The following is a 26,114-nucleotide window of genomic DNA, read 5'->3' on the forward strand; positions in this document are numbered from 1 at the left end:
ATTCATTGTGCCAGTGTGTGGTGTGCATGTGAAAGTCCCTGGAAACATGGCACCTGCCATTTTCTGGCAAATAATGCTACCTACGCATTAGAGAATCATATCTACTAGCCATATTTTTAGAGTAGTGAAAACAGTAGAGAGGTGGACTACTGGAGAAGTTGTTCATGACAACCAATCAGTTTCTCTATATCTTTTTTATAGAATGTACTTGATGAATGCTACCTTGGAGGTGATTGGTTAATATATATAAATGTATCCACTGTCACTGAGAAATCAACCACAAATGATCTGTATATTCCATGAGTGTGTTAGAAATTGGCACAGTGGTATAAGTTTGCCCGGAGACATGATTAATGTTGGTGCCCCCTACACACACACATTTTATATATCAGTCTCTCACTCGGACGCACACACTCTTTTCACTCAGACACACACACACAGTCCTCTCACGCAGACACACACTAACACCTCTTACTCAGACGCACACACACCTCTGAGACACACACACCTTTCACTCAGACACACACAGACCTCTCACGCAGACATATACACAGACCTCTCACTCAGACACACACAGACCTCTCACGCAGACACATACACAGACCTCTCACTCAGACACACACACAGACCTCTCACGCAGACACACACACACCTCTCGCATAGATGCACACACACACTTCTCACTGAGGTGCAGACACCTGTTTTGCTAAAAAAAAAAAAAACAACAACACACCCACTCTTATTTCAACTAAATAAACACTACTTTCCCTAGGAAAACAAACACACACCTCATTTAAAAATCTAAAAACATATAGGGGGAAATTTACTAAAGGAAATTTGTAAAAAAAATAGGTGTATTTGTATCCAGAAATACACTTATTTTTGACATTTACTATCCTGAAAATACGGCAATTCGTATTCGTATTGATGTGCTATCAATACAAATACGAAGTGCTGTATTTTCGGAATAGTAAATGTCAAAAATAAGTGTATTTCTGGATACAAATACACCTATTTTTTACAAATTTCCTTTAGTAAATTTCCCCCATAAAATCATTGTGTCTCCCCCAAACCCACCCCCACTGCAACTGCAACATGAAGCAGGTGCTTTCAGTGCCTACCTGTGTGTGGCTATATTCCCCACACACAGTGCAGGAGAGTGCTTCAGCCATCTACGTACTACACAGCCTGGGAGGAGCTGGGTGCAGCAGCTGCCCCTAGTGTCAGTCGGCTGCCAAATCAATCTCTGTGTAAGAAGAGAAGGCAGTTTCCATGCCTCAGCTCCTCTGTCGGCTAATAAAATGTACACTAGCCTCCACACTTTCAAGTGTTCCCTGAAAACTCACCTCTTCAGGCAAGCCTATCATATTTAAGTTCTACACGCATAACCCTCTGAGGCACTTATGTATTATATAGCTTCCCTTCTGGACTTGTAACTTGGTGAGACTGCTATGCTATTATTGATGCCTGTCCTTGTGTTTCCCTCCTATGTCCCTGTAGATTGTAAGCTTGCAGCAGGGCCCTCTAACCTCCAAGTCTGTCTGTCCGTCGTTACCCAGTTTGTTTTATCATCTGCTGCGCTATATAAAAAAACTGTAAATAAATAATAATAATAATAAATAAATAACTGCGGGGATGAATCGGCGGATAGCAGGAGACAATGGAGAAGCACCCCCTGAAGACCGGTGGCAGGTGACTCCATTGCCTCCTGCAGTTCCGCCAATGCACTGTGCTTTTCCTGCCTACTATTCTCTCTGTCATAGAGGTGTAAGTTGGTATAGTGATGTGCCAGTGTGAGTATTTCCCCACTGTGCTGCAATTTGGGGAATAGGGTGCTGGTGATTAAAAAGGTATTTGTGATATATACTTTACTCAACAGATTTAGCTGGTTTTAAACCGAGTGTGAGTTGATTAATTGATAAAATCCTGACCTCTACACCTTATGTTACTAATTAAAAATTGAGCATTCTTGAAGTCCAATAAATTTTAAAGTTAATAGAAGGCATCATTAAATGAATGTCACCATCACATAACTGGAGATAAAATAGAAAGTAACTGACAAATGTAATTGCACACTTAGGGAATACATGTTATTTCAGTGTAGGAGCCAGAATAGGGGATATACACAGACAATTGTGACTACTAGGGACATCACAGACCTGCAATATAAAATGTGTATAGGTGTTTGGGTGTTGTGTTCCGAAAACGTACTAAAATTTCCACTCTTCCACAAAAATCAAATTGTCATTATCTCCAGAATTACTCTATTAACCCTTTATGTGCCAAGGTAATTTGTCAAAATAGGTGTGAAAATTGCCAAGCAAACTTTTTTATGAACCCTTTGAGTGTCAACATGGCTTTGAGAGATAAAATGATATCCGCTAAAAATGCGCCGCGCACAGTGACTATTAATATTAAACTTCAATTAATTGACTTCGCTGTGAGCGATGCTAGCATTTTTAGCGGATATTTTGATTATAGCACGGTGAGAACATTTTTTATACTTTCATTTTTATACTATGAACTTATCAAGTTTTGAAGATGGAGCAACAGGGGAAGGTGTGGGCCTGGCAATTAAGTGCAAGCTGACTACAAGAGGAAAAAGTACCAAAATGAGCTGTGATGGGGAAATGGATAAGGCAGTATAAGGACTTACATAATAATTTTTTATACATATTACATATTTTCCCATTTTTTTAACAATCACTTTGTAAAACAAACTCTTGCTTAATAGAGAATTTGGTGGTCATATTTGAAATCAGCATGGCAAAAACCAGTCATCAAATTGCAGACAATTTTAAATGACCCAAATTTTGCATAGGCAGTTTTTAATATATCTAAATTCCCTTTGCAAAATAATTTGCTACATGTAAAATCCGGTATTCACTCAGACGGTCAACAGTAACCCACTCCTGGAGAGAGCATAGGAAGGGGAAGTGTAGGGGGTAATACAGAGGCATAGAGGCAGTCCGGGGGTATGCAGACACAGTAGCCTCCCCCCCTTTACAGTGCTTACATTACTTCCATTGTAAGCAGGGGACTAGGGCTGTGATGCAAGCAGATGGAGGGGAGTTACGGGTGACGGGAAACAGGATGCGGGACACTTGTCCACTTTCCCGGTGGGGCTGGGAGTGCTGGGAAGTATGCAGTAACCATATCAACGTTCATAATATTGACTCAGTATTGTCAACATTACAATGTCAACATGGGTCAAACCGTCGACATGACACAAGTCCACTTCTAACCTGTCATACCCAACTCGAAAAAACCTTACACTATGATTTCACAATTGAATACATGCTGCACTGTGTGATCATCCTCCAGGACAGTTACACTCACAGTTGTGCATATAAGCAATGCCATTTATCATGCACTTATAACTTGTGTTCTCTTTCTGGTTGAGGGGGGAGCCAGTACAATTATTGCATGTTGTTCATTTTTTAGGTTTGATAGTATTCAACTTTACATCAAACACATCATCACAACAGCATAGCTTTTAAATAGTAGATATTTTATCATTAATATTTGCTGCTTTCCATATGTAGCTATGAGGATAGTTATTACACAAGCTAATATTAGAGCTGACAATTGCAAACAGAGGCCAACCAACATGGATGCAAAATCAATACATACATTTCCCCCGGGGCTACTATTTACTGTTCATAGCACCATTTACTTAATGGAATAGCAGTTATGTTTGCAGAATCCTTGTAACTAGCATTTTTATGTTTTAACTAAAAGCAGCTTTCTTCATGAATAACAAAAATAACATGCTTGCTTTAGTTAATGGCAAAAAATATTTTAAGCTGTCATGCATCAATAACTTATGTGCTGGAGAATAACAGGACAAAGCAACATTTTTGAAAGGAAGCAATTCAGTTGGCAAGCTTTGTTAACTTATCTTGCTTAATTTGAGTGAGATAATGCACTCATCCATAATTGTCTATTAAATAGGTTCTTTCCTGCTTTTCCGAGACTTTTTTTCGACATTTCTGCTGATGCTGGTATTGTATCTTTCCCGTCATACAAGAGGCAAATCCTTGCTAGAGACACATTTAACAGATTACCTATATTGTGTGCCATATGATATTTATGTAAGCCATTTGTGTATTAGAAATACATGTAACATAGTGTACTAAGCCAGGGGTGGGCAATAAGCGGCCCTCCAGCTGTTGAGGAACTACATGTCCCAGCATGCCTTGCATCAGTTTCAGCATGGCCAAATAGCAAAACTGATGCAAAGCATGCTGGGATGTATAGTTCATCAACAGCTGGAGGGCCGCTGTACTAAGCTAACAACCTCAGTAATGACCGTTGGTGTAAATAAAGATAAGTCGGACCTGTGAGAGGAAGACATTCAGTAATAGGGGTGCTGCCTTTTTAGCAGAGGTTCATTTTCAAGTACGGAAGTTGTATGCGAGTGTTGCTGTGGCATACATGCATAGTGCTCATAGAAATTAATTGCTAAACGGCCTTTATGAACTGTCTGCTATTTCAAAGGCTTGTGGGAAAGAGACAAACAGACCTGAGCCCAAATGTATATTGAGGTCACATTAGGTACACCAGAGTCCCTGTGGCAAGCTGCAATTGTTGTTGCTGCTGCTGCTACCTAGTTTGCTACTGGTACACATTACCTTTAAGGTCGGGTATATAGTGAATAGATAGATCGGAATCATAATATATAAAATTCATACATTTAAAAAAAATTTGCAAGAACACTTTACCAGAGCTGGTCTTGGGCATAGCCATATAGGCATATGCCTATAGTGCAAATGCTCCAGATGGACCACTTGGCAAGCATGGAAACCCATCCCTGTGTCATTTCAGGAACACCAGCTACAGTAAAATCATACATAGAGCACCACCTTGGCCAGGCCCAGCTATTCACTTTGCAGATGGGCATGTTCATAAAATGTGTTTTTAAGAGTTACAAAAGTAATTTTATTGTAATCAGGCCAGTTATGCCATTTGCATTAAAGTCACTTGTTCCTTCTTTTTAAGTAAATACATTATCACAAGGAATTTAGAGATAAGGGTCATTGTAATGATTTTACAACTGTTTTGCTTTATTATTTTGCCATATAAAACTGTTTGTTCATTGTGTATAGGGTTGCACTACACAATACATAATAAATGGATCAATGTTATGTATAATGATCCAAAAACTGTTTTATAGGTTACTATTTTGTCTTTTTGTGGTTCACAAATTGTACAAATTTTCCCAAGCTACTGAATACCAAAGATGGGAACTCAATATATTTTTCTGTTTTCATATTAATTCTATACATCTACAGTAAGTCGTCGTCCCCCACCATGCCTCAACTCTGTGTGGCTCTAGGCCCCCCAACTCCAGCCGCACCAGGAAGCACTCCCAACCCAGCAATCTATTGTGCTGGCGCTGCGCCCCCCCCCCCCCCCGTCCCCCACAGGGCACAGCGCCCCAGGCTGCAGTCTAATTAGCCTATTGGTTAATCAGACCCTGTATTTGTTCCACTTACATAGACAAGTTTACTGAATCTGGCCCACTTGCATACTATTCCTGATCAGGTTGCTGATATGAAACATAAGACCGCATTGAATCACGTGCATATTTCCGACAGTTGGAAGATAAAATTTTGACTCTTGAATTGACGTCAGACTGTTACGACAGTCAGAATCAACATTGAATACCCCTTAGCAGTAAATGAACATTTAGCCTGCAGATGGGTAAATTAAGTGTGAGTATTTAGAAGTGAGCCCATAGCGACCAATCAGATTCTCGCTAAATGATGATTCGAATCTGATTGATTGCCGTGGACAACATCTCTCGCTTCTAAAAACTCACACTTTAAATGTTCACAAATGTATAATAAAGTTTTTTTGAATACAATAATGTTATACAATACATGTTAACCAACTACTGGAAAATGATTAATGTGATTTTCCATTTTACTACCTCAACTTATATTTGCTGTACATGACAAAGCCCACATTATATAAATTTATTTATGTATTTATTTATTTATTTATTTATTTATGTATTAACAGTTTCTTATATAGCGCAACATATTCCATTGCGCTTTACAACTGGAGACAGTGATACAACAAACTGGGTATTTACAGATAGTCAAAAAGGTAGGAGGGCCCTGCTCGAAAGCTTACAATCTATAATTGTACTGTCAAATATATTGCAACTATTATCAAGTAACTATGTGGACATATAGGGGCACACAACTATAGGCTGTATTCAGGTGTGTTTTACATTCAATCATGGTATTTTATATACAGATGTAGGACCCGTCCCGTCATGACGCAGATGCAAAATGTATGCTGCAATTCCCACACACACACTGGCATATACATGCATCTTTTTTTTGCACCTGCAGCCAATTACTTTACATTAGTCTTAGCACACCGTGGGTATAACCAAGAACACCATATGTGCACATGTGGTTATATCGCAGCCACACCGAGGCTGGCTACATCTGTAAGTGACAATACTCTTCGATTGTAAAGGAAAGATTTCAATACTCCACATTCCATCCATGACAGATACCAGGTGAGGCAGCCATCTTGGGCGCACTACATTAATGCTGGATGGAATAGGTCACACCTAGACTAGTTTACAAAAAATGGGTGGTTGCTTGGTCCTAACGCTTGTAGTGAGGTCCTACCATAACAGTCTGTTCCATGTATTTTCATGCCTCCAACAAGCCTACTAGGTGAGGCAGCCATGCATTACAAAGGTTACGTTGTGGGTGATAAGCCATACAAGGACTCAGGTCACCACATGATGTCTCTATGATGGCGTGCACTTCATAGAGACATCATGAGGTGTAATGGCACTAATGTACATGTCCCTGGCTGTCTACAAGTATTGATAAAGGCTCTAGCATGAGCCAAAACGTTGACCTATGATGTGGCAGCGTGATTGAATAAAAACACAGATTTATTTATCTTCAGTCTGGAGAGTGGCCTCTTATTGTACCCACATTTATATATATATATATATATATATATATATATATAGATGGATGCGGCCCGGCACTCGCCGCTGCGGTTCAGCTGCCCTGGTGCCCGTCTATACGTTAAGTAGGCAGGATCAAAGAAAAGGCTGGCACTCCGGGGTCTTTTAGAAAACGTGCTGTATTGAGTGGCAAAAAAGCGACCAACGTTTCGGGGGTAATCCCCCTTTGTCAAGGTGCGTGGTGATAACCACGCACCTTGACAAAGGGGGATTACCCCCGAAACGTTGGTCGCTTTTTTGCCACTCAATACAGCACGTTTTCTAAAAGACCCCGGAGTGCCAGCCTTTTCTTTGATCATATATATATATATATATATATATATATATATATATATAAATAATATATATGAACAGCTTTAGTGAATTTGCATTTAAATCAATTATTGGTATGCTATTTTAAACATTAACCCTTTAACTGCCATCCATCTGTAATAGAACGGAACAGGGTAGAGCTGCCATAGTACATATTCACCTGTGCTACCTCTGCTCCCATTCGCAATGAATTCACTAATGCAGTTCCATGGTTGTTTAGGACTATTTACTATTCAGGAGAAAGTTGTAATTACTGCTCTGTTTTTTAGACCGTTATTATGGAAAGTATCATGACAATTCCGAAGTATATGTTACACAACTAGCTTTTGCTATTGATTTTCACCTATAATTAATAGCAGAGGCCGCCAAAGCCATGCAAACAAGGAGCGAATTTGGCTGGCCTTTAATCTATTCTGCTTTCTACCGGTTACTTCTGTTTCCGAATTTATTCTTTTGTAGATCTCTAAGCTTTCGTATGGAAATGAAGCTTTTTAGAAGATTTGTACTCATTTTCAAACACTGTTACATTCATTCAAGTATGCCATTATACAGAGGCAGCTGGCTTTTATCTAGTGATATTTACTTCAAAAAGCTAAGTTAAATGGTATCATAGATTAATTCTTAGGGCACCGGAAGACCCTTTTTTGAGAGTAGAAAGAGATTTTGTAATTACTTAGACTACAGCAATAAAATCACTGAACATGTGTACTGTAGGATTCTTCATATAATATGCCACAAATACAAAACTGCAATAAAAAACAAGTTATAAAAATCAAACATGGGAACATGACATCCTTGTCACAAATATGCATTACAACGTTTCAGTAATTTACAGCTCTATATAACATGGTTTCTTGAGTACTATTTTTTTCATTCAGGAAGCAATGAAACTTCAAAAAGGGCATTATCCTCTGCAATTTCTTACATAAATCAAACTGGAAATAAGACACATTTTACAATTCAATTTAAGATCCCACTGAGACAATAATGTTGCAAGCTGTGCATTTTGCAAAGTAATATAGTAATGTCTAGTTTGCATTTTTGAAAAACCAAATTAATCACACTTTATTGAATATGTTCAAGCAAACTTAAAATCATTTATTATTAAAAATCTGTTGCAACAAATATAAACTATATTTTATACATAAAGGACAAACTCATTTATTCATTTAGATAAAATGCTTAGAAGAACATGACATTACGATATGATTGTATAGAATACAGAAATCTGAATACTGCACATGTCTTATACAGTACACCATTAAATATGTAGCAGTTATAAACAGTAGCCCTTTAAAACAGTACTGGCTGTATTGCTTGAACCATCTTGGAAGTGATTTCTATGCAAACTCTGAAAACTATAGGAAGTAACCCAACTCATTTGCAAAGATTCAAAATAGGAACATGAGAGACGTTAGTCCATTTTGATGTTCTCTGATCAAATGTGCCTGCTGTCATGGGAATTTAATGTATATGTAACATATTTGTTGACCACCAAATTAATTCATAACACATTTTACAAATGTGTTCTACTGTATTCTCGTGTTCTACTTCTGGATGCCGTTATAAATCCAGTTCCAAAAAGCCATAGGGCACCAAAGCTAGGCATAGATTACTGTATTTAAAGGCTCCCTGTAATCACAATTCTTTAATATATTCTATCATGACATAGGGGATAATGTACTCCCAATTAAAAAAGTGTATGGCTATCAAAAGAAACTGTGGAGATGTGTCACCATTTAAAAGAAGATGCTGTAGGGCCAGGGCCAGATCAAATAGATCTGATGTGGCTTCTAATATATGCGGTCACCATGGCTTGTAAGTGTCTATTACCTTTACTTAGACTTTATTGGATTACATAACAGAATTAAGCCTTTTACTATGTAATTATGATAGAAATGCAGCCCTGCTAATATAATACTTAATCAGCATTGGCTTAGTGTCAGAAGTCATACATCTACAGCACTCTCCATTTGTGAAGTATCGTGTTAAATCTGTTGTTTGACTCTAAAGCTGGGTTCCCCAAACTCTGTCCTCATGGCAACCTAACAGTGCAGTGTTAGGGATATCTGCAGTATGTCTGCACAGGTGAGTAAACCAAACTGACTGAGGTTCTCATGACGTCACTTGTGCATATGCCTGGATATCTTTAAAACCTGCTCTCTTTGGTGTTTATTTACTAAGATGGGAGTTCTATTGAAGATGGAATGTTTCTGTGGGCAATCAATCAGATTCTATCTTTTATCTTTTAGAAGGTGCTAAACAAATAACAAATAACATCCATTCTTCAATAGAACTTCCATCTTAGTAAGTAAACCTCTGAGGGTGCCTTGAAGACTACCTTTGGAAACCACTGTACTAAATAATAGTCAGATAATGTTACATCTGGTGTGGTATGAAAATTTCATATTCAGAATTTCGACACCAGAATATCAACCTGGTTAAAATGTTGATATGGATGGGAAATTGACATTCACCATGTTGACATTAACACAATAAAGACATGCAAAAAGTTGGCCTGTTGACCATGCATTTATCTAAAGTGGTCTTTACTAAACTTAAAATAACCGTAATCGCAGCTTAACCCTAACCCACAGGCAAACTTTAAGCTTAACCATAAAATGGTATGTCAACATTGTATCTGTTGACATTCAAAGTGTCAATATTCTGTCATATTGTGGAGCATTGATCTCCCATTCATGTTGGGACCATACCATGTTGACATTCTGAACGTCAATGCTCTGAATGTATACAGTAACTGTTACATCACCTCTACTCTGATTGAAACCCACCCATGCCAATGAGGATCAAAAATGGAAAGTGTATCTCTGTCCAGAGTCCAAAAACTTTCATCACAATGACAATAATATATGCTGTCACCAAAACTGCATGTGTCTAAACTGACACATTTCTGTTTTAATTCAACCCTTCAAATTACTAAAATGATGAGAGAAATACAATTAATGAAAAATATGTTAACTCCCTGCTCTTGCATATGGATACTTCAAATACCCTAAAATCAAATCATGTATATTCATTTCTACAGGGAGCAGTGATGGTTCTTGGGAGAAAGAAAAGCTTCAGTCTCTCCCTACCCAAGGATCACAAACTTCTGTTACCCATCCCAGCTTGCCTGGACAGCATAACCTTCCAGTTACTCATCCTCTCAACTCCCTGCAACAGAATCATCTTCTTCCAAATGGTACGATATGCTGCCATTCAACACTCATAACAATTAGTTATAGATCCACAAGCATTTATTACTTTTATACACAAGCATTTGTTTTAAAATTGGGTTAAATGTAAAAACAAAAATCACTTAAACGAGAGGTGTGCAATAAGTTTCAAGATGTGCAGTGCATAGGAGGAGTAGACACAATCTGACTGTATGGTTGTGAACTGTAATGTCTGACTAAAGCTCTTGTGAAATGTCAAGGCACAGAACTGAACATAAGCAGCACTGCAAACCAAAGATGTCAGCATGTTCACTTCCTACAGGAAGGCCACTGGAGAGACAAGTAATTCTAGAGTGGAATGGCTGCAACAACAGGAGCATTTTGACCAGCTTTTGTGGAGGAAGCACTGTGTTTGAGTGCTTTGCAGAATTTTGGCAAGAGATATGGTCCCTGGAAGACAAGGAGCACTGCAGTCGACATGCATTCACCATCATCAGGGACAACATTGCTGCTGTGCGGGCCATACTTGAGGCAGATGCCGGGGTGACCATGGCCCAGGTAAAGAAGGAGATAGGCTTCTCATAGTGATCCATCTGCCAAATACTGCTTCATACTGCATGAAAAAGCTTGGTCTGAATGAGCTTTATGTACACTGGATGCCCCATCAGTTGATGCAAGAGCAGAAGAAGGCTTGGATGATTTAGCTGCACAATATGCTGAACAGATTTGATAGCGGTTGCTTAATTTCTGTCTGGTAGATCATCAGTGGTGTGTAATCCTGGGTCTACAGTTTCGACCATGAGACCAAACAACAGTCAGTTCAGTGGATACGAGATAGAAGTCTGCTGCCACAGAGGTTCTGATTTGTGTAGCATGGTCAATCAGATGGTGTCTGTTTTTATGTCCAACACTGATATAGCTACCATTCTAGCCATGCAGCAGCGTAAAATCAATGTGGACTGATATGCCAACCAATGCCTGCCACACATGCTGTAAGCCATTTCCAGGCAACGTCCAAGAATTCACATGGTACCCTTCTCCATCATTACATTGCACCTGCCCACAAATCCAGGAAAGCTGGGGATTTGCTGGCCCATGAATACATCAAAGAGCTTTGTCACCTGCTATGCAATCCAGACTGGGTCCCATGACTTCTTCATGTTCCCTCAAATCAGGCACAAAATGTGTGGTTTTAAGTTACCGGAGGCTGAAGTGGGGACCTTCATCCAGCATGTAGGAGACATACCTGCTTTGGACTGCTCCAGCTGCTTCACCCAGTGGTTTTAGTCCATGCAGCTTTGCAAAGACCCCCCCTGGTGAATACTTTGAAAAAATGTATAGTTCCCTTTGTTTGTACAGATGTAGACTTGGTCATCACGCCCTCGACTATTTGCAGGTATGACTAGTTTGCTGTGATTAGTGTATCCACTGGCTGGAACTTGGGAACAATCTAATTCGTAATCCATTGTGTGATTATAGGTGTGACTATTTGCACCCAGGCACACTAATTTTCTGCCATATTGTGGGTATACGTGCAAACACATCGCAGCAACAATAAGAAAGGCTACATCTGTAAAAACTTTATGTGCATCCTGAAACTTATTACACACCCCTCAAATAATCTTTGCATCCGATATTCTGACTTAAAGTACAGTATATCAGTTTTACCATCTTGCTATGATGCTGGATAGTACACAGCTCTGTGCTCTGTGTACTGAGCAGAAAAATTATTTTTAGCAAGCTTTTTTCAAATGTTTAAATTAGTTAATAAAATGAGCATGTTTTTTACTGTATATTAGTTACCATGACCGTTCATTCATTTCATTTGTGGGACACCCCTGCATGGAATACTGTATGACACATAATGATGTGTTGAGCTACACTATGCAATAACATTTTTGATTTTTCGACTAGTCGAATAATAGGTCAAGGTGAAATTTGCAGTTGTTTTCAACAGTTTTTTTTTAGAAATTTTTCCCTGATGCAGTTTACGCTTTAAAATCTAGTGAAACTACATTGACAAAAAATTATTAAAAACATCCGAAAATGGTCGCACATGAATACACAAGAATATCCACTAGCCCAAACAAAACGCACTTGAATATCCACTCTGTTGGAATGATTGTGTTTACAGACTTGTTCTGGCATTAAGGGAAAGTAGTACAGGACACAATACTCTACAACAGACTGTCAGGGCCGGCGCCACCACTAGGCAAATCTAGGCATTTGCCTAGGGCGCCGGCCACTGGAGGGCGGCATTTTGCCCCCCGTGCCGCGGGAGTACCTGTCCTGCAGCGCTGTGTATTTAAAGCTGGCGGCGGTGGCAGCGAGGGGTCCCTGCAGTCAATAAGAAATAACGAGCGCTATCCGCCGGGCTATGCGGAAGCACTTCTGTTGTGAAAACACTGTCTGCACGCTGAGATTCAGCCAATCAGCGTGCGCCGTGCGGCCAGTGTTTTCACAACAGAAGCGCTTCCGCATAGCCCGGCGGATAGCGCTCGTTGACTGCAGGGACCCCTCTCTGCCACCACGCCGCAGGACAGGTACCCCCCCGGCACCGGGGCGCCCCCACCCCGACTCGCCTGGGGCGCTCCGGTGCCTTGCACCGGCCCTGCAGACTGTTGGTGAGTATACTGTACTAAGCCTTGAAAAGTGATCAAATTGAGAGTGCTAAACCATCAGCCAATCAGCTATTACCTGTCATTTTTCAAACACAGAATGTGACATGACAGTTAGGAGCTGATTGACTGGTGGTTTATCACTCTCCGTTTTATCACTTTTCAAGCTTAGCACATCTGGCCCTGTGTCAGATCATTTCCATTCACAAGGACGTTAGTTTTAAAAAATCTAATTAATTTCTCTGAAGCATTGATGGCAACGTGACTATTTTACAATACTGTATATGTTCATTGCAAGTTGCCTTTTTTGTTGCAAAATATTAAACAGTAGAACAAGTTCATGTACTGTATCTTAGCACTTGCATATAACAATAGGTTTTGTATAAAATGATCCTAGATATTTTAATGAATGTACTGTATATGACCTGCTCCTGAATGTTTCTACTTTCTACCTTGTTAATAAGGGTTCATACCTCCCAACATTCAGCAATCCAGGGCTGGGACTCCCATTCGGCCTTGCCGCGCATGATCCTAAAAAGGGGAGTGGTTTAGAATGCTATGAAAAAGGGCCCATTTCTGACCTGATTGCACAGCTGCTACTTTTGTAAACCCAGTAATCAAGTATACACTGCCCTGCCAGAGTGAAGTCCCACACTGTGGAAGCCTGGCTTATCATGGCTTGCAAAAATATTGCAGACCTGCAATTAGCTGCAAATCCATTTGCAAGCCCCTCGCCATCTAATGATTTTTCCAGTGTGTGCAGTCTGTGCATAGCCCAAGACCTACTCAGCGGCTGTGATGGAAACAGGCTGATCGGTGCCTAAGCTGATGTTGCCCTTCTTCCCCTCAAATGACTGGGCATGACTGCATTTTCCATGACACTTCCAGAAAACCCCAAAATGCCAGCTTCCTTTAACCACCTTGCAAATGGCCAGCGATTAAAAAATAGCATGATTTTATCGCAGGACAGCCTTGCGCACGTGCACAGTGATCCGTACTCATGCGCAGTCTATCAATAATCATCTGGACTGCGGAGTTGGATCCATTTTTTTAAAGACATGTAGGGTGAGATTTAATAGGATGAGAGATTCAGAAAGTGAGAGATTTGGGAAGAAATCTCCAGGTTTTTTAAAGCAGCAATCATTTACACTGCAAAAGCAGTTTAAATTTGCAGTGTAAATGATTGCTGCTTTAAAAAAACTGGAGATTTCTTACCAAATCTCTCACTTTCTGAATCTCTCATCCTATTAAATATCCCCCATATTCTTTTAATACCGGGATTATTACTTTTTTAAATATTGCATTAAAACATTATTTTGCTGTACTGTAGAACTGTATTGTAACGTTCCCTACAAGCACGCGTTCTATTTGTTCTACATTGTTGTTTTGACAGGTGAATGGAGGAAAGACAGAGGTTTATATAGAGGTCATTACTGTTTATGCAGGGACTCTGGTGCAGTGTACAAAATGTATTTACTAAGCAAATGACAAAACAGAGATGGAGGGAAGTAGACTATTCTTTTTCATTCCCTCTTCTGTAACCACCCTGCTGCTCTTTGTGCCTATACTCTACTTACCAACTTTCAGAGATCTAAGGGGAACATTTTGGATCATGACATGCCATGATGATGCAATTCACAGAAACTGCATTGTATCTGGAAGGATGGCCTAATTTTCCCAAAATGTGCGACGTCCTGGGATACTGGGATGCTGCGTGCACTGTAACAGTGGGCCTTATTCTAGTTCACTCTTTCTGACAAAATCCTTCTTAGATGGACAAAACCATGTGCACTGCAGGTGGGGCAGATGTAACTTGTGCAGAGAGAATTCAATTTGGGTGGGGTTTTACTTCAAAGTGAGATCTATTTTGCAGTGTAAGAATAAAGCAGCCAGTATTTACCCTGCACAAAACAAAATAACTCACCCAAATCTAAGTCTCTCTGCACATTTTACATCTGCCCCCTGCAGTGCACATGGTTTTGTCCATCTAAGAAGTATTTTGTCAGAAAGAGTGAACTAGAATAAGGCCCAGTGTCTCTGTAAATTGATCAGCGACCTCTGCCTGAGATTACTTTTATTTCCCATTCACCTATCAAAAGCAAAAAATATTATGGTACTTGTTTCCTATCTGGGCGCCCACGATTTTAATCGCGGGCATCGGGGGTAAAATCGGGGCCATCGCGGGCATCGCGGCCGATAAAAAATCGGGTGCGATGGGCCAGACGCGATGCCCGCGATTTTCCCATAGAGAACAATGTTAAATGCCTCAATTTACCCGCGATGACCACGATTTACCATAGGAAACAATGTTAAATGGATCAATTTACCCAAATCAGCATAGGAACAATAGTAAATGGGCCAAAAACACCCCTGAACATTGAAATGTCCCCCCAAAAGTAGTTGACGCCACCCCACCATCAACTTGAACCCGAAGCGTGTCCTCCGACCTTTTCATGCTCTACTATCCACTAGGGCGTGGAGTGAGAATAGAATAGTGTGGCGAGCGTAGCGAGCCACCGAGCCCGAAGCGTGGCGAGCGCAGCGAGCCCCGCGAGGGGACGCGGATACCTTCACAGGTAAACGTGTCCCTTCGCGGGCTTCCCAGGTGTCCGCGTCGCCATGGACACCTGGGAAGCCCGCGAGGGGACGCGTATAACTGTGAAGGTATCCGCGTCCCCTCGCCACGCTTCGGGCTCGGTGGCTCGCTGCGCTCGCCACACTATTCTATTCTCACTCCACGCCCTAGTGGATAGTAGGGCATGAAAAGGTTGGAGGACGCGTACCGCTGCCCCTCGCGGCCTCGCTGCGCTCGCCACGCTTCGGGTTCACGTTGATGGCGGGGTGGCGTCAACTACTTTTGGGGGGACATTTTTATGTTCAGGGGTGTTTTTGCCCCATTTCCCATTGTTCCCTATGATAATTTGGGGAAATTGATCCATTTAACATTGTTTCCTATGGTAAATCGTGGTCATCGCGGGTCAATTGGGACATTTAACATTGGTCCCTATGTAAAATCGCGGTAATCGCGTCGGTCGCATCGCATGTCATTATAATGGCATGCGATGTACACGCGATGCCCGCGATGGGCGCCCAGATAGGAAACAAGTACCAATATTATTTTACTCTTGTTTGTATAAGCCAGACATGTCAAAACTATGGCCCTCCAACTACACATCCCAGCATGCCTTGCCATAGTTTTAGAATTTCCTATTAGAAAAACTGTAGCAAGGCATGATGGGACTTGTAGTTTCACAACAGCTGGAGGGCCATAGTTGGAACATGCCTGGTATAAGCTATAAATATTCTTTAATTATGCAATATATGCAATATATTTTTTTTATTAATCATCAGTTTTTTTATTATTATTATTAATTATATCATCAAAGTTCTCTTTTATTTTTTTTCAAAAAGAAAGCCTGAAATGTACATATTTATTTAATAACAGTTATTTATATAGCGCACACATATTCTGCAGCGCTTGACAGAGAATAGTTGAACATTCACATTATTCACTGCCCCAGTGGAGGTTGCAATCTATATTCCCTAACACATACAGTATACATGCACACACATTCATTCTAGGGTTAATTTTTGCACAATACCAGATGAACTACAGTAACTGCAGAGTTTTCACTAGTAAACATTTTTGTTTTAGCAACAGCTGGAGGCCATGTAGTTATATTATGTACGTGGTACTGAAGATAACATATTTTTAACATTGAAAGAGTAGTATGAATTGCAGCCATAATCATTTATTTGCTCTGCATTTCTAGGTCTGGAACTTCCATTTATGATGATGCCACACCCACTAATTCCTGTTAGCCTACCTCCAGCTTCTGTAACTATGGCAATGAGCCAGATGAACCACCTCAGTACAATCGCAAACATGGCTGCCGCTGCACAAGTACAAAGTCCGCCATCCAGGGTTGAAACTTCTGTAATTAAGGTATGTTACACTACTACTACTACTACTAATACTACTACTACTACTACTACTACTACTACTAATAATAATAATAATAATACATTTTTATATAATAAGGTAGCATAAATTTACTTAGAATATTTTAGTTCCAAGAACACAAAAATGGCTCTGTATGTACTTATCTACTGTGTGTAATGTTATATAGTGGTGTATGTACTAGGAGTAATTTGGGGGGGGGGGGGTGCTGTGTGCTGTATAGTGGTGTGTGAACTGGGTGTTACATGGGGGGCTGTGTGTAATATAGTGTATAGTGGTGTGTAGTGTGCGTACTAGGAGTAATATGGGGGTTGCTGTGTGCAATGTAATATACAGTAGTGGTGTGTGTAATGGGTGTAACATGGGGGGCTGTGTGTAGTATAGTGGGGGTGTAATATGGGGGTGGTGGTTGTGTATAATGCGCTATGATGCTGTCTGTACTATGCGCCTGATTCAGGTGTGATAGGTCAGGGCCAAATAGACAAAATTAACATACGCACCCTACACGCCGAGCGGGGGTCGGAGAAGGGCGAGGACGCCGGGCAGCCCTATTACCATATGGGAACGCCCAGCGTTTCATGGGCATTCCCATGAGAACGCTGGGCGATCTCAGGCTAATGAGGCTGTGACGGACATGTGGGGGGGCGGGCAGCTGACATCACCGGATGTCAGCTGCCCGCCCTGTCCTTGCACACAACGCCTGCAGTTTAAAGTGACTATATAGGTCTCTCTGAATTGCGTGCATGGGAGAAATCATTCGATGGTTGGCGACCATGGAATGATTTCTGCCCGCCTGTGTATGGGTGATTATGTAAATCATCCATTCACAGCCGTGCAGGGGAGGCTGCGTGCGAGGGGCGGACGGCCGGCGTCTGATGGACTCTCAAGGCTACAAATTTTGCAGACTTGCGAGTCAATCAGAATAAGGTCCTAGGTGTCACTGACCCTTGTGCCGCCACTGGATGTACCTATAATCTTTAAGCATTTTTTTTTACTTTTGATGTTTTATTAAAATCTTCTGTGCATACAAGAATCAGGAAACCTGCATAGCTCGTATCTGCATACAAATGCTACACTGTTTTACTTGAAATCGCTGTAATGTGGCATCTTGAATGCAGATATAGGCATTGTTGCACACAGAATGTAGGCATGCCACATATTATTTTAATCATTAGCGTCTGCATGTGTGTCTTATTTACATAACAATGCTACATGCATTTCACCCCAAAAAAATAAACCCAACACTACTGGAGTTGCATAGGACCTGTCTATATAGACTAGATGTCTGGACGCACAAGTTTTCTCGACTAATTGGCATTTGACTTCCCCTCTCAACATGCATCTCCTGACTGTGTAACCTGGATCCTCAGCACTAGATCTGATCCATCAGTAACTTTCCAAGTGTCCTTTCATTGCACATAATACCCACAAGTCATTTTGTTATAGACAACATTAAGGAAAGGTAAAGAACTAATATTACTTTCGCCTTACAATTTTAACTTTAGCTTTATAACTGACAGCATGCTCACCAAACTACTCCTTTTCATATCATGTCATGGAATTATTTTCCAAATCTACTCATCCTACACTATCCCTACAACTATCCCCTCTGTGCACAATTCTGCTTCCATTATTCACTTCCCTCTTCTTAACACTCATGAGCTTTTTACTTATTTCTCTACATGCACTTTATCATCCAAAACTTGCCACTACACCAAATATTCTTAAACCTCCACTAACATTTATTTAGCTCTGCTGCTTTTATTAGCTGGTGATATATCCACAAATCCAGGCCCTAATCACCTGTCCCACTCATATTCAGCTGAGTCAAAACAATATAGAAATCTAGCCAACCTCATAAATGTTGCATGTATCCCATCACCCTCCAAGTCACTAAAATGTGACTTACTAAATGCACGCTCTGTTTGCAATAAACTAACATCTGTCCCTGACCTTTTCATCTCTGGCAACTACAACCTGCTGGCAATTACAGAAACATGGCTCACGCAATCAGACACAGCTTCCCTTGCAGCACTGTCACATGGTGGTTTCCACTTCGCACACACCTCCAGGCCTGGTAACATTAAAGGAGGTGGGGTAGGTATATTACTGTCCCAACTGTGCACATACGCAGTCCTACCACTGGTTCCTTCACTCACATTCACATCATTTGAAGTTCACTCTATCAGGGTTTTCACCGCTTTCTCTCTGCGTGTTGCAGCTATCTATCGCTCCACCTGGGCTTCCCAAACACCAATTTCTGGAAGATTTCACTGCCTGGCTACCACAATTCTTTTCTTCTGACATCTCCACCATCATCATGGGTGATTTCAATATCGCTATTGACAGCCCACTTTCTCCTCATGCCTCTAAACTCCTCCCTCTAACCTCTTCTCTCGGCCTCTCCCAATGGTCTGACTCCTCTACTCACAAGGAGGGACACTGCCTTGATCTTGTATTCACTAGGCTATGCTCTGTTTCTGAATTCACTAACGCCCCATTCCCTCTCTCGGTTCACAACCTTATCACCTTCTCAACCTTCTCCAAACTCTATAATACCTAAATCATGCAAGCCTCCTCTAACCCGCAGAAATACTAATGCTATTGATTTTCTACAACTTTCTACCTCTCTGCAACAACTGCTCTCACCCATTTCTACACTTGCCTGTCCTAAGACAGCTGTAACCCACCTGAACCAGACTCTGCAAACTGCCCTTCATGAAGCTGCTCCAGCTACTCTCCACAATCCACGTAGACTTAGATGTCAACCGTGGCACTCTAAAGTAGCAAGACACCTTCAAAAACTCGCGTAGATTTGAACATCAGTGGCATAAATCTCAAAATCCAAGTGACTTTGTCACATTTAAGACTACCTACCACTCCTATCGTAGTGCTCTGGACACTGCTAAACAAACTTATTTTCAATCTCTCATCTCTTCTCATGCCAATAACCGCAAGCGACTTTTTAATACATTTAAATCACTTCTTTACCTTCCTTCACCCTCACCACCTGCCAATATCAGTGCACATGAGCTTGCTTCCTTCTTCAAGGAAAAGATTGCTAAAATCCAAGATGAAATGGCATGCTCTTCTTCAGCCAGTGACTTGCTTACTTCCTTTCCTGAGCCCTTTGCCACTTTCTCCTCATTTGACCCTACAAGGGAGGTTGAAATATCTACACTCGCATCTTCCTACTCCACTAAATCTCCTCTTGATCCTATAAACTTACAAGTCAGTAAAACGCTGTCTCCAGTGCTTATCCCAAGCTTAACTAAAATCTGTAACCTCTCTCTCTTTCTACTGGTATATTTCCTTCTCTGTTCAAGCAAGCACTTATTACTCCCATTCTAAAAAAATTCTGATCCAAACTGTCTCTCTAACTACCATCCTATCTCTCAGCTCCCATTCCTCTCCAATCTACTTGAGAGACTTGCCTACACTCGCCTCACACAGTTTCTTAACTCCTACAACCTATTGGACCCACTTCAGTCAGGCTTTCGCTCTCAAAACTCCACTGAGAAAGCACTGACTAAAGTAGTCAATGATCTGGCCACTGCTAAATCTAAAGGCCATTTCTCACTTCTTATTCTTCTAGATGTCTCAGCTGCCTTTGACACTGTCGACCACTCTTCTCATACAAACACTACGATCCCTAGGTATTCAGGACAGAGCCCTTTCTTGGTTCTTTTCCTACCTATCTAATCGCTCTTTCAGTGTTCGCTTCTCTAATTCTACCTCCTCCTCACTACCTCTGTCCGTTGGAGTACCACAAGGTTCAGTCTTAGGTCCTCTGCTTTTCTCAATGTATACCTCCTCACTTGGGAAACTAATCAACTGTTTTCGATTTCAGTACCACCTGTACGGAATTGTCACCATCAGTATTGCTCCCTGTCTCTAAATATCTTTCTGCCATTTCATCTTGGATGTCATCTCACCACCTCAAACTCAACATTTCCAAAACAGAATTAATTATATTCCCAGCAGCCAAGAGTAGTTACCAACCTGATATCTCTATCACTGTTGAGAACACAATAATCAATTCTACTCAACAAGCTCACTGCCTAGGGGTCATCCTCAACTCTGAACTGTCCTTCATTCCTCACATTCAATCTGTGTCTAACCTCTCATTTCTCACCACTACAATCCATTTTGAATACAGCTGCAAGGCTGATCTTCCTGGCTAGACGGTCATCTTCTGCTGATCCACTCTGCCAGTCCCTCCATTGGTTAACTGTATATTACAGCATTCAATAAAAAATTCTTCTACTTACATACAAAGCCATCACTCTGACTACACCGACTTATATCTCTTTGCTTATCTCAAAATATATCCCCAACCAACCTCTCCGCTCTGCACAAGATCTGCGTCTCTCATCCACACTCATTACTCACTCCCACTTGCAGGATTTTTGTCAGGCAGCACCCACCTTATGGAATGCCCTTCCACCCACACTAAGACTCTCCTCTAGCCTCCAAAATTTCAAGCGTTCCCTGAAAACTCACCTCTTCAGTCAAGCTTATCATATTCAGGACCCCCACACAACCTCCAGTAGCATTCATTTCTAATTGCATCCCAACAGGACTGTCTAGTAATCTGATGGGACTGTCATGCTATGGAATTCTACCCTTATGTAGCCCTCCTATTATCCATATAAATTGTAAGCTTGTGAGCAGGGCCCTTTTACCTCCATGTCAGTTTGTTTCTACATTGTTTGTTTAATCACTGTTGTTTCCAATTGTAAAACGCAATGGAATCTGCTGCGCTATATAAAAAAACTGTAAATAAATAAATAATAAATAATTTGACTGGTGTTGTCTGGAGGGCGGAGGCACTTTTCAGTCTACTGGTTGGTCCAGCAGGTCTCTGCACCCGGCTCCCAGAGATGGGCACTGCTATGTTGCTAAAGTCACCTAATAAGGGTGTCATCTTTTGATCAGCTGCCCACTGCAGCCAATCATTGGTGTTTTAGGGGACTTCAGGAAATCAAGATGCCAGAACAACGTCTTCCATCTTTTTGCAAAACTGATTGTTAATAATTTCGCTTGGGATGGTCAGGTCATTAAAGGGTGTGTGTGTGGGGTGGGGCTGAAGTATTTGGGGAGACAAAGTACATTGGGACAATTTTTTAACTTGTATCTCTGATCCATTAATGTAGTGATGCAAGTTTAAAGCTTAATTTGTTCTTCTATGGTCGATAAACTGCACAAAATTTTTTATTGTAACAACAAAATGAGTTTACTAGATTTAGATATGTCATAGAAAGAGTCTGCCAGTGCCAGCTAGTTCCAATGCAAGCATGTGAGATTCCACTCTTTATTTACATTAGTGGATCTGGAAGTAATTAAAGAGATCCTGAAATACTGTTCAATTTGATAGTCATGAATATTTTTAATGATTAATGAGTTGCGTTCTATAAGACACATTCTACAACAGTTCAGTTGGAATTCATCCTTCAAAAGATGTTGTACTGTCCTTTCTTCCATTTTGCTGAAAGTCTTTTCTGTGAACCGAGGGCATGTGTGCGTGTGTGTGTGTGTGCGTGTGTGTGTTTATATGTACTGTATATGTGTGTGTGTGTGTCTGTGCTTGTGTATGTTCTCTACATAACAAAAGAAAAATGAAGAAAAAATGAGATTGTTTTTATTGTCAGAACAGAAAGTATTATTCCGATTATAACGATTATAAATATCTAAAAGGATGCTAAGAAAGCAGTACCTTAGGTCAACCTGTCTGAAATTACATTTTGAGAACTACATGGTTTTATGGGTTGTATTATGTAGCTGCCTTGGCCTCATGCTGAGATATTTTTTGAATCTGCCCTTTCTGAAATGAGATGAGCATTAGATGTCCTTTTGTAATAGAATGTTTAGATATATGAGATGGGTGAATGGCAGAGGAGCTGTAACAGGCAAGGATAGCTTAGTCTGCTAGTCATGAATCACTCTGTGTATGATTACCATGACCTGTACATGCTGAAGACATTGAAAGGGATATTTTCCTACATTTCGCAATGTTTTATTTTGTTGCAAAGGATTACGTCAAATGTAGCGATTGTATTCTAACCCTTATATCTGATTATATTTTATGACTGCATTAGCAGCTGAAATAGAGAACCTGCAAAACGGCACCGTGAGAGATAAGCTTCCACAACTGTGTCATTCATTCTTTAAGGAACAAATCTTAAGCTATTATTTCAGATTTCAACAGCAAATATTGAATCATACTTTCAAAGTAAAAGTAATACGTTTGTATGATAAAGTCTTATAAAGGAAAAAGCACAAATACTATAGACTTTATGCGTAACTGATCTGTCTGTTTGTTGCCCTACGTTGGGTGTATATATATATATATATATATATATATATATATATATATATAGATCAAAATGGACGCACTCTCCAGTTTAGTAGATGCAATTAAAATCCGCTGTGTATTTTATAATAGATATGCATCACAAGATATCCTTCAATATACTCAACGTTTCTGTCCCTTAAGAACCGTCATCAGGAGATGGGCAACTGTTCCAGCATTTCAATAACAGCACAGCCAAGGCCACACAGTAACTTCCTACGTCCTGGGGGACGGCGCCACTCGATGCAATAAATGGTCCGCAACCTGGTTTAACCAGTGTGTGGACGATTTATTGCATCGAGTGCCGCCGTCCCCCAGGACCTGTTATATGGCAGTTTTTGCACTGCATATCGGAGGGCACCGCATCATTTATTTCCATCGGGACAAGGGGATTTGGACCTGAGTGATCAGGTCTGAATCACCCCCTAAGGGCGCTGACAGCCTTTTGTCACTGATGGTTAATTGCCTTAAGGATGTTGCAGAGCAGGCAGTAACCTTAGCAATTGTGTAATGCACAGCCATTATAACATGTACCAATGGTTATATAATTGGGTCATATATATATAAAAAAAAATAATGAAATAGACATAATAATACATAATGAATTAATATAATTTTATTTTCATATTGCAAATAGGAACGGGTTCCAGACAGTCCGTCCCCGGTACCTTCTCTTGATGATGGTCGAAGACCGGGCAGTCATCCGTCTTCTCACAGGAGCAGCAGCGTTTCTAGTTCTCCAGCAAGGACTGAAAGCTCTTCAGACAGAATTCGTATGTTATATGCTTTATTTTTATCATTGAGCTGTAAACTATCTGAATTTCAAAGCAATCTTCTTAGCTTGTGGTGGGAGTAAACACACAGTATATACTGCAAAATGTGAAATACTGCCTATTGATAATGATAAATAACAAGGGCCCTTATTCTGATCGGTGCGGCCCGATCAGAATATGCGGCCGCAACCGTGCAGGCGAATCCCCGCCTTCCATACGGATCGCCACCTGCCGTCCGTATGCGGATATGTGGCGATCCGCATGAAATTGGACGGGGATACGCCTCCTCCGTCTTGGGAGCAGCCCCTGCATTCGATAGTCGCCGAACATCGAATGCAGGGCCGCACGCTCCACCAGGTCCCGCAACACAAGACCACACGGACTTGTCCGTGTGAAATCATGTATGGGGGCGGGCAGCTGACATCCGGCGATGTCAGATGCCCGCCCCGTACCCACGCGTCACGGCCTCATTACCATGCATACGCCCCGCGTTTGCATGGGAACGCCCATGAAACGCGGGGCGTATGCATAGGGTAATGAGGCTAAGTAGCCCCTCACGCCCCTCTACGCCCCCTGTGCGGCGTATAAAGAATCCGTGCGGCGAAATCGCCTGCACATGCGCAGAGTGACCTCTGCACATCCGCAGACGATCAACATCGGCGGTCCGTCCGCATGCGGGAATTTCCGCACCGATCAGAATAAGGGCCAAGGTTATCTTTGAACTCGTTTGCCATTTTTAGGGTCTGAGATGTACGCTATGCTGATGTTTTTGCAGTTAAACAATTATCAGCCACTTGCAAGTGCACCTAAGTTTCAATGCACACGTGTCAATGTGCTTCGGCAATGTCGCTCACCGTGAGGATTTATTTGCAAACTGATTGGTTGGAAGTATTTGGGGAAGGCTAGGGAGTGGTGACAAACTCACAGGTGTGACACGACAATTTTTTGGGAGTGGCTCAGTTTACAACTGTAATCTCATACACAGAAAACATATCAAGAGATCCATTTGGTGTGACCATAGAGCTGCTCAGATATTTGATTATCAAAACATTAGGGTTAGGGTTAGTGTTACTGCAACCGGTGGGCGTCTGAGTCCGTTTCCAGGTGGAAGCAATATTGGGTACATTTTCACAAAGTAGCTGCATACGGTATCACAGCTGTGAATGCATTAGCGTACATGTCTGAATCAGGCCACTGGTACATTTGCAAATGGAAATTATATCCATGTCCACCTGGTAAACTGGCAATGGCTAGTTTTTATTAATTGATGCTCAATTAAATATCACCTCCTCATTTTAAATGTGAGCGCAATGCAAGACACATCCCTGCACCATATAGCCAGGAGTGGACCAGCTGATCCCATCACAGATAAATGTTCCACCCCAGCAGACGCTTTCATTTTCATGTGCTAAACAAGAACTCACTGATATAAAGTAAAGGCCCATGCACATTGCCGACTTTGAGCTGAAAGCAGTTCAAAACAGCAAGTTTGAGTGGCTTTCAGCTCAAAACCGCCCAGTGTGTATGCCCCAGCGATGAGCGGTGAGTGCTGCTGCGCACTCCCGCATAATTGCTGGGAAAGCCGTTCATCTGCTGGTATTACCAGCAGATGAGCAGCTTTAAGGACGGCTTTGAATAGCAAAAGTCCTCTCCCCGCTGACAGCGCCAGGCAGGGGGAAAGCCGCTCAGTGTGTATGCACTGAGCGGCTTTCCCCCCAGCAATGATACCGATCATCGCTGTCCATACATGCTGGGCAAAGTCATCCAGTGTGTATGGACCTTAACATATCAATGTAAATATAGGCATGCCTGTAATATCACAAAACATTTATTCTTAAGTTCTTTGTTTTTTTAGCTTTGTAACTGACATTCATTTCCTTTACATAAAGAAATCATTAATATGGCATATTTTTAAA

At 41.2% G+C, this 26,114-nt stretch overlaps 1 protein-coding gene across 8 annotated transcripts in view; it reads left to right on the forward strand.

The window, feature by feature from the left end:
• DACH1 (dachshund family transcription factor 1) overlaps positions 1-26,114 on the forward strand; it is a 326,897-nt gene that overhangs the window by 199,628 nt on the left and 101,155 nt on the right. For 3 of the 8 annotated variants that reach the window (XM_083168880.1, XM_083168878.1, XM_083168879.1), the window contains 2 exons: positions 16,886-17,058; positions 24,063-24,198. In XM_083168880.1, the coding sequence (XP_083025006.1) occupies positions 16,886-17,058; positions 24,063-24,198 (309 nt within the window). Of the gene's footprint in view, positions 1-6,027; positions 6,115-10,364; positions 10,521-16,885; positions 17,059-24,062; positions 24,199-26,114 lie in introns of all 8 variants that reach the window. The other 5 variants (XM_083168873.1, XM_083168874.1, XM_083168875.1 and 2 more) reach the window with 3 other exon arrangements.

This window comes from Crinia signifera, chromosome 2 (assembly GCF_055691185.1).
Source record: "Crinia signifera chromosome 2, ASM5569118v1, whole genome shotgun sequence".
NCBI classification, from domain to species: Eukaryota; Metazoa; Chordata; class Amphibia; order Anura; family Myobatrachidae; genus Crinia; species Crinia signifera.